The 9,813-nt window shown below is 39.4% G+C and overlaps 1 protein-coding gene and 1 long non-coding RNA gene across 4 annotated transcripts in view; both read left to right on the forward strand.

The window, feature by feature from the left end:
• Positions 1 to 5,351, forward strand: part of LOC143289848 (E3 ubiquitin-protein ligase TRIM56-like) — a 24,989-nt gene extending 19,638 nt beyond the window's left edge. The window contains exon 6 of one of the 3 annotated variants that reach the window (XM_076599037.1): positions 3,168 to 5,351. In XM_076599037.1, the coding sequence (XP_076455152.1) occupies positions 3,168 to 3,200 (33 nt within the window). In that variant the 3' untranslated portion in view covers positions 3,201 to 5,351. Of the gene's footprint in view, positions 1 to 1,058; positions 3,108 to 3,167 lie in introns of those variants that run through there. The other 2 variants (XM_076599036.1, XM_076599038.1) reach the window with 2 other exon arrangements.
• A 518-nt stretch (positions 5,352 to 5,869) lies between these two features.
• LOC143289850 (uncharacterized) lies at positions 5,870 to 7,864 on the forward strand. Its single transcript, XR_013056284.1, has 2 exons — positions 5,870 to 7,313; positions 7,523 to 7,864. It is a non-coding gene; the product is annotated as an uncharacterized LOC143289850 (long non-coding RNA).
• The last annotated feature ends 1,949 nt before the right edge of the window (positions 7,865 to 9,813 follow it).

A 9,813-nucleotide genomic window follows, 5' to 3' on the forward strand; every position in this document is an offset into this window, starting at 1 on the left:
TAGTACAAAGACATAAAGTGATAGAACTTGGAATAGAAGCATATAGAAAGTGATAACACTTATAAGACAATAGAAAAAAAATTTATATCACTTTTTAAGACAATATGAAGACACAGAAAGTGATATAACTTGGAATACAAACACCGAAAATTATATAATTTCTAAGATAATACAAACAGAAAGTGATACAAGTTATAAGAAAATACATTTACATAGGAAGTAATACAGTTTGTAAGACAGTACTAAAATGTTATATAACTTTTAAGACAATATGAACATCTATAAAGTGATAAACTTACATGACAATACAAATGCATTGACAATACAAACGCATTGAGAGTGATAGAACTTATAAGGCAGTACAAATACAAAGAGATAAGATATGTCACAAAAAGATGTCTTGAAAACTATGCCACAAAAAGAAAGGTAGAGCACTTCACAAAAAGACACATAAAGCACATCCACAAGGTGACTTCAGTATCTGTTTTTGTTGTTGTTTTTTATACATTTTTTCATCTGTAGTTTTCAGTCCTCAGCTGCAGTCAGTGTTTTCTGTGGAACTGATGAACAGGACTGTTGGTTTGAGGTGACCACCTTGCAGTCAGTGTTTTCTGTGGAACTGATGAACAGGACTGTTGGTTTGAGGTGACCACCCTGCAGTCAGTGTTTTCTGTGGAACTGATGAACAGGACTGTTGGTTTGAGGTGACCACCTTGCAGTCAGTGTTTTCTGTGGAACTGATGAACAGGACTGTTGGTTTGAGGTGACCACCTTGCAGTCAGTGTTTTCTGTGGAACTGATGAACAGGACTGTTGGTTTGAGGTGACCACCTTGCAGTCAGTGTTTTCTGTGGAACTGATGAACAGGACTGTTGGTTTCAGGTGACCACCCTGCAGTCAGTGTTTTCTGTGGAACTGATGAACAGGACTGTTGGTTTGAGGTGACCACCTTGCAGTCAGTGTTTTCTGTGGAACTGATGAACAGGACTGTAGGTTTGAGGTGACCACCTTGCAGTCAGTGTTTTCTGTGGAACTGATGAACAGGACTGTTGGTTTCAGGTGACCACCCTGCCTTTGGAACCAGTCAGCTGAAGGCCACAGCCATCTTGCAGAAGACATCAGAAGACAGTGGGGACTACTGGACACATTGCACTGGAATATATAGCTCTGCGTGTGTGTGTGTGTGTGTGTGTGTGTGTGTGTGTGTGTGTGTGTGTGTGTGTGTGTGTGTGTGACTGAGAGAGAGAGAGAGAGTGAAGGATGGAATGGATATAAAGAAGTAAAATTAGTAATTCTGTTCCATGTCTTTTCACATATGTGTTATTAGATGATGCTTGCATGTGTATGTGTGTGTGTTTGTGTGTGTGTGTGTGTGTGCGTGTGTGTGCATATGTGTGTGTGCGTGTGTGTGTGTGTGTGTGCACGCATCTATGTCTGTATACATCCAGGTATGCATGCATATGTGTTTGGTACAGTGTGTTTAAGTGTGCAGTGCCATTACAGCAGTGCCATTGATTGTGTTTGACTTATCGTCCTTTTGCCAAATACTTCATTGTGTGGAGTTGTACAGTTAAGTTCCAGTACATGTCACCCAGAAAGAACTAAGTGCAGTATGACACGAGCACTGAAACCTTGTGAAATTACACTGGCTTGCAAAGTTCTGCTCTGGAGATCATGTTTCTTCTTGTCATTATTTTAAAAAAAACACTTTTTTTTAAAGTTAACAATCTTCATGTTACACAATACTTTCCTAATTAGCTGTATGAGTGCTGATCCCAAAGTCTTTTCAGTTAGGCTGCCAATTCTGAACTGTTTATAGTACTTGTATTGAAATGAAATACAGTCTTTGCGTTATCAATATCCACAAAATCATAATGTCGCCTTATCAAGTAGACTTGTGCCATCTCTCAGAAAATGTGATGTAACTAACAGTGCGTCTGAAAAATTGATCCCAGCTTAGATCAGCTCAAATGCTGTGTCTTCACAAGGTTAAAAAGTCATGTGGACTTGACATTTGTGTGTGAAGACAAGTTAGTGTAGTGCAGGACAGAGTGCCGTTGAACTGACAGTCTCAAAGGAGGAAAAAAAGCAACTTGAAAGACAGGAACTGATGTGGACATGTATCCAAGTGAAGCCTGGAACAAGCTAACTGTTCAGGTTGGAGAGAGAGTAGATAAAGACGATTGGCATAGTTCATGAAACAAGTGAAACTTACGCTGTTTCATATCACACAGTTGAATGGATCAACCTGTGGTGTGATCTTGAAATGAGGACATTGGCTGCCACATGGATACCTCATCTTCTGACAGAAGAGCAGTAACAACCAAGCGTTTAGAATTAGAAGGTTTAGAATTCAAAGCAGTCACTAGAAATGTTTGACTCAGTGACCAATCACCCAAGTTCAAAATGATTTGGTCAAACCCTCCATTCTGACATATGACAACAAACAAACTTCAATGGAGCATGACGGTGAAAAAGTGTATATTTTGTACGTAGCTGTGATGCTGAGAAAAGTGATGTCCATAGAAAGTGTGTGCAGTTTTGATGCTGAGGAACAGGATGTGTATTAGCGTAAGTAGCTCTGGTAATTTGGATAAGGATGTACATAAATACTATATACAGTTTTGATGCTTTGGAAAAGGATGTGCTGTGACTTTTGGCATTGTTGCTTATAGTCCAGCCGACAGTACAGAGACCTTTCAGGACTGCCCAGCTAAATACAAAATTCACCTGTGTTAAACACAGAACTCTACAACAAAGACCAGCAAAACAACACAGTTCATGACTACTGATGAACAGGACTGTTGGTTTGAGGTGACCACCCTGCAGTCAGTGTTTTCTGTGGTACTGATGAACAGGACTGTTGGTTTGAGGTGACCACCCTGCAGTCAGTGTTTTCTGTGGAACTGATGAACAGGACTGTTGGTTTGAGGTGACCACCCTGCAGTCAGTGTTTTCTGTGGAACTGATGAACAGGACTGTTGGTTTGAGGTGACCACCCTGCAGTCAGTGTTTTCTGTGGAACTGATGAACAGGACTGTTGGTTTGAGGTGACCACCTTGCAGTCAGTGTTTTCTGTGGAACTGATGAACAGGACTGTTGGTTTGAGGTGACCACCTTGCAGTCAGTGTTTTCTGTGGAACTGATGAACAGGACTGTTGGTTTCAGGTGACCACCCTGCCTTTGGAACTAGTCAGCTGAAGGCCACAGCCATCTTGCAGAAGACATCAGAAGACAGTGGGGACCACTGGACACATTGCACTGGAATATATAGCTGTGTGTGTGTGTGTGTGTGTGTGTGTGTGTGTGTGTGACTGAGAGAGAGAGAGAAAGAGAGAGGGGGAGAAGGATGGAATGGATATAAAGAAGTAAAATTAGTAATTCTGTTCCATGTCTTTTCACATATGTGTTATTAGATGATGCTTGCATGTGTATGTGTGTGTGTTTGTGTGTGTGTGTGTGTGTGTGTGCATATGTGTGTGTGCATATGTGTGTGTGTATGCATGTGTGTGTGTGTGTGTGCATATGTGTGTGTGTGCGTGCATGTGTGTGTGTGTGTGTGTGTGTGTGTGTGTGCACGCATCTATGTCTGTATACATCCATGTATGCATGCATATGTGTTTGGTACAGTGTGTTTAAGTGTGCAGTGCCATTACAGCAGTGCCATTGATTGTGTGTGACTTATCGTCCTTTTGCCAAATACTTCATTGTGTGGAGTTGTACAGTTAAGTTCCAGTACATGTCACCCAGAAAGAACTAAGTGCAGTATGACACGAGCACTGAAACCTTGTGAAATTACACTGGCTTGCAAAGTTCTGCTCTGGAAATTGTGTTTCTTCTTCTTGTCATTATTTTAAAAAACCACTTTTTTTTAAAGTTAACCATCTTCATGGTACACAATACTTTCCTAATTAGCTGTATGAGTGCTGATCCCAAAGTCTTTTCAGTTAGGCTGCCAATTCTGAACTGTTTATAGTACTTGTATTGAGATGAAATACAGTCTTTGTGTTATCAATATCCACAAAATCATAATGTTGCCTTATCAAGTAGACTTGTGCCATCTCTCAGAAAATGTGATGTAACTAACAGTGCGTCTGAAAAATTGATCCCAGCTTAGATCAGCTCAAATGCTGTGTCTTCACAAGGTTAAAAAGTCATGTGGATTTGACATTTGTGTGTGGAGACAAGTTAGTGTAGTGCAGGACAGAGTGCCGTTGAACTGACAGTCTCAAAGGAGGAAAAAAGCAACTTGAAAGACAGGAACTGATGTGGACATGTATCCAAGTGAAGCCTGGAACAAGCTGACTGTTCAGGTTGGAGAGAGAGTAGATAAAGACGATCGGCATAGTTCATGAAACAAGTGAAACTTACGCTGTTTCATATCACACAGTTGAATGGGTCATCCTGTGGTGTTATCTTGAAATGAGGACATTGGCTGCCACATGGATACCTCATCTTCTGACAGAAGAGCAGTAACAACCAAGCGTTTAGAATTAGAAGGTTTAGAATTCAAAGCAGTCACTAGAAATGTTTGACTCAGTGACCAATCACCCAAGTTCAAAATGATTTGGTCAGGTACCAAACTCTCCATTCTGACATATGACAACAAACAAATTTCAATGGAGCATGACGGTGAAAAAGTGTATATTTTGTACGTAGCTGTGATGCTGAGAAAAGTGATGTCCATAGAAAGTGTGTGCAGTTTTGATGCTGAGGAACAGGATGTGTATCAGCGTAAGTAGCTCTGGTAATTTGGATAAGGATGTACATAAATACTATATACAGCTTTGATGCTTTGGAAAAGGATGTGCTGTGACTTTTGGCATTGTTGCTTATAGTCCAGCCGACAGTACAGAGACCTTTCAGGACTGCCCAGCTAAATACAAAATTCACCTGTGTTAAACACAGAACTCTACAACAAAGACCAGCAAAACAACACAGTTCATGACATATTATTTCAGCTGTTCAATTCCTTTAGGCAAATAAGACTTGGCTGTGCTGGGGACATCAGCCCATCAGCTTAATTTATCATCTTCAGATTATAAAAAAATACAAAAATTAAAAAAATCATGAAAAAGGATCAAAATACTTCAAAGCCACACAAAACATACATTGAACGGCAAACAGCACTGCAGAATGGACAGCTAGTGTCCATCCCAGTGAGTGTTCAAAATCTCACTACTGTACTTAATCGCCAAAGCCAAACAGCACACACAAAACATCACTAACTGCGGAAAAGATAGACAAAAGTGTCAAAACTTGCTGAAAAAAAAGAAAGGGGAATTGACTGGGAAGGCACAAAAAGCAGACATTAGCAAAGGAAGAAGGAAGGAAAAAAAAAAAAAGCAGAAAGGAAGAGAGTGACAGAAAGAGGAAATTTCTTGCACAGAATTTCCAGAAGGCAGAGATGCTGTTTATACTGAAAGACCCCCTGCATCCCACGGGGGAGCTGTGGTGCTGAGGAAAAGGAGGCACATAAAAAGTGCATATAGCTGTGATGCTGAGGAAAAGGAGGCACATAAAAAGTGTATATAGCTGTGATGCTGAGGAAAAGGAGGCACATAAAAAGTGTATATAGCTGTGGTGCTGAGGAAAAGGATGAACATAAAAAGTGTATATAGCTGTGATGCTGAGGAAAAGGAGGCACATAAAAAGTGCATATAGCTGTGGTGCTGAGGAAAAGGAGGCACATAAAAAGTGTATATAGCTGTGGTGCTGAGGAAAAGGAGGCACATAAAAAGTGTATATAGCTGTGATGCTGAGGAAAAGGAGGCACATAAAAAGTGTATATAGCTGTGATGCTGAGGAAAAGGAGGCACATAAAAAGTGTATACAGCTGTGATGCTGAGGAAAAGGAGGCACATAAAAAGTGTATATAGCTGTGGTGCTGAGGAAAAGGAGGCACATAAAAAGTGTATATAGCTGTGATGCTGAGGAAAAGGAGGCACATAAAAAGTGTATATAGCTGTGGTGCTGAGGAAAAGGAGGCACATTAAAAGTGTATATAGCTGTGATGCTAAGGAAAAGGAGGCACATTAAAAGTGTATATAGCTGTGATGCTGAGAAAAAGGATGAACATAAAATGTGTATATAGCTGTGATGCTGAGGAAAAGGAGGCACATAAAAAGTGTATATAGCTGTGGTGCTGAGGAAAAGGAGGCACATAAAAAGTGTATATAGCTGTGATGCTGAGGAAAAGGAGGCACATAAAAAGTGTATATAGCTGTGATGCTGAGGAAAAGAATGAACATAAAAAGTGTATATAGCTGTGATGCTGAGGAAAAGGAGGCACACTAAAAGTGTATGTAGCTGTGATGCTGAGGAAAAGGAGGCACATAAAAAAGTGTATATAGCTGTGGTGCTGAGGAAAAGGAGGCATATACAAAGTGTATATGGCAGTGGTGCTGAGGAAGAAGAGGCACATAAAAAGTGTATATAGCTGTGGTGCTGAGAAAAAGGAGGCACATAAAAAGTGTATATAGCTGTGATGCTGAGGAAAAGGAGGCACATAAAAAGTGTATATAGCTGTGATGCTGAGGAAAAGGAGGCAGATAAAAAGTGCTTATAGCTGTGATGCTGAGGAAAAGGAGGCACATAAAAAGTGTATATAGCTGTGGTGCTGAGGAAAAGGATGAACATAAAAAGTGTATATAGCTGTGATGCTGAGGAAAAGGAGGCACATAAAAAGTGTATATAGCTGTGGTGCTGAGGAAAAGGAGGCACATAAAAAGTGTATATAGCTGTGGTGCTGAGGAAAAGAATGAACATAAATAGTGTATATAGCTGTGATGCTGAGGAAAAGGGGGCACATAAAAAGTGTATATAGCTGTGGTGCTGAGGAAAAGAATGAACATAAAAAGTGTATATAGCTGTGATGCTGAGGAAAAGGGGGCACATAAAAAGTGTATATAGCTGTGATGCTGAGGAAAAGGAGGCACATAAAAAAGTGTATATAGCTGTGGTGCTGAGGAAAAGGAGGCACATAAAAAGTGTATATAGCTTTGATGCTGAGGAAAAAGAGGCACATAAAAAGTGTATATAGCTGTGATGCTGAGGAAAAGGAGGCACATAAAAACGTGTATATAACTGTAATGCTGAGGAAAAGGAGGTACATAAAAAGTGCATATAGCTGTGATGCTGAGGAAAAGGAGGCACATAAAAAGTGTATATAGCTGTGGTGCTGAGGAAAAGGAGGCACATAAAAAGTGCATATAGCTGTGATGCTGAGGAAATGGTGACACATAAGTGCATTTTGCTGTGGTGCTGAGGAAATGGTGACACATAAGTGCATTTTGCTGTGGTGCTGAGGAAATGGTGACACATAAGTGCATATAGCTGTGATGCTGAGGAAAAGGAGGCACATAAAAAGTGTATATAGCTGTGATGCTGAGGAAAAGGAGGCACATAAAAAGTGCATATAGCTGTGATGCTGAGGAAATGGTGACACATAAAAAGTGCATATAGCTGTGATGCTGAGGAAATGGTGACACATAAGTGCATTTTGCTGTGGTGCTGAGGAAAAGGATGTGTATATGCTACAATGCTAACTTTTTGTCTTGTTCACTTTTGCTTTTGCCTTGAATGAGCTTTCCAGTATTTTATGTTTCTCTTGTTTCCAGTATGAATTTGACCGGTCTGGGTTTTCTTATGATGATAAATACTGTTTTGGTCTCATGTGGTTATGTATGTGAATGGAATATTCAGTACATTTTTTTTAGAAAGGGAGATGATGTTCATGATCAGATGTTGAAAAGACAAAATATGCCCATTGGTGCTTGTCAGAGCTCATTGTGTTGTAATACCACTAATTGGTTTTGTTATATGACTGTGAAGTTTTGGGGTATTTAAATGGATATTTCTTGAAACCCCCCAAAAAAACATCAGCTAAAAATGTCAGTGTATGTGGAGGTTGAATATAAACATCATGACTTCTATGATTTATGGAGAAACAGAAATCTGTCCTGTTTCAGAACTTATTAAATCAGGAAATGAAGATTATGGACTGATGTTACATCACCCACCAAAAAATGTTCCAGTAATATGCATAACATTTTGTGTGAATGCACTAAAATGGTATTTTCACTTCTTTATGGCCTGATGGTATTAAAACATTTTGGTTGATACAGTATTCTAGTGTGTATGAGAATTACAATCATTCACAGATAAAAGGTTGTGTCAATGTGTCAGACAAGAAGTGCATATCTTTATTTGAAATGAAAATTGATGTGAATCATTAGAGCTTGACAGTAAGTGTTCATTTGATAAAAATTCAAAACTGAAAGAGAATAATATTATTCTTCACCTTTTAGATACATATGCCATATCTTTATTTCAGTTTAAATGTATTTATTATGAATTACAGTTGGCAGGCATGGTAGCATTCTACAATAAATGTGCTCTTGCTGTCACTGTGATATTGATGAAATGGGAGATGAATTCCATTTTGAAGTGGAATGTCCAAAATTTGGTATCTTAGAAATCAGTTTCTTCCTAAAAAGTGCATGAAGCTAAAGTCTGTTTTCTATTTTTCATACTTCATTGACAGTGGGGGGGAGAGTGTGTTGACAGCTGGGAACGTTCATAAAGAAGGGAAAGATTGTTACACAGTGTGTTCTGTTCTTTATGTCGTCAGTGATTTGATGTGTCGGAATGACTCTTAAATCACCCAGACAAATACGCTCTTATGATGTGGATAATGTTTTATTTTCTGTTTCTGGAGAAATGTACATATTGTTATTGTTTATCCTCCATGCTCCAACAGTGGTCAAAGGATTAAATTTTCTTGAGCTTTGATTTGGTGTGTGTGTGTGTGTGTGTGTGTGTGTGTGTGTGTGTGTGTGTGTGTTTGATATTTGCATTATGTTGTGTGTCTTTTAGTAAGTGCTAATATGTGTGTGCTAGCAGGTGTGTGTGTGCGCTTTTTGTTTTTTCTTTATTGAAGAATATTTTTATAGCATGCAACTACAGAACACTACACCCTTTTCAGTTACACATGGAAGGTTGAAAGATGTATCTATAAAAACTGACATCAAAAGAAAACAGTGTTCAGTATATCTAAAACACAAGGGCATCCACACACACATACACACACACACACACACATGCACACATGCACAAACACACACTGTTCAAACACACACACCTGGACATGCATGCACACACAGACATGCAAAAATTCCTATACATAATTATATACATACATATACATGCATTAAAGTGAACATACTAAAGTCAAATACTATCAATGATTCACAATTTAAGGAACAAAAAGAAAGGATAATTATCCTACCAACCCCACCCACCACCAAGCCCTCAGCACTCTCTTCCCTCTGTCTCCAATCTCATGGTGTGTGTGTGTGTGTGTTAGCATGAGTGTGTGTGTGTGTTAGTATGTGTATGTGTGTGCATTCACACACACACACATACACACACACAGTGTTCAAACACACCTGCACATGTGCGTGCACACGCATGCACATATGCCTTTTATGATTATGTTCATACACATCCACCCCCAGCGCTCTCTTCCCTCACTGTCTCCAATCTCCAACGAGTTTTCCTCTACACACACACACACACTCACACACACACTCACACACACACACAGGCACATTTTTGCATAAAGTGTGCACATTTTGCATAAAGTGTATCCAGCTGATATCCAAAATCGTCCTAATATATTGCCAAAGGAATCGTTCTCTCTCTGTCTCTCTGGTGTAAAGCAAGGCTGTATTTTAAGTCCTCAAATGTTTGCATTTTTATAAATGAATTAGCCATTGAAATGTCAGAAAAAGGTAAACATGGTGTACAATTA

The sequence above is a fragment of the Babylonia areolata genome, chromosome 14 (genome assembly GCF_041734735.1).
Source record: "Babylonia areolata isolate BAREFJ2019XMU chromosome 14, ASM4173473v1, whole genome shotgun sequence".
Lineage (NCBI taxonomy): Eukaryota > Metazoa > Mollusca > Gastropoda > Neogastropoda > Buccinidae > Babylonia > Babylonia areolata.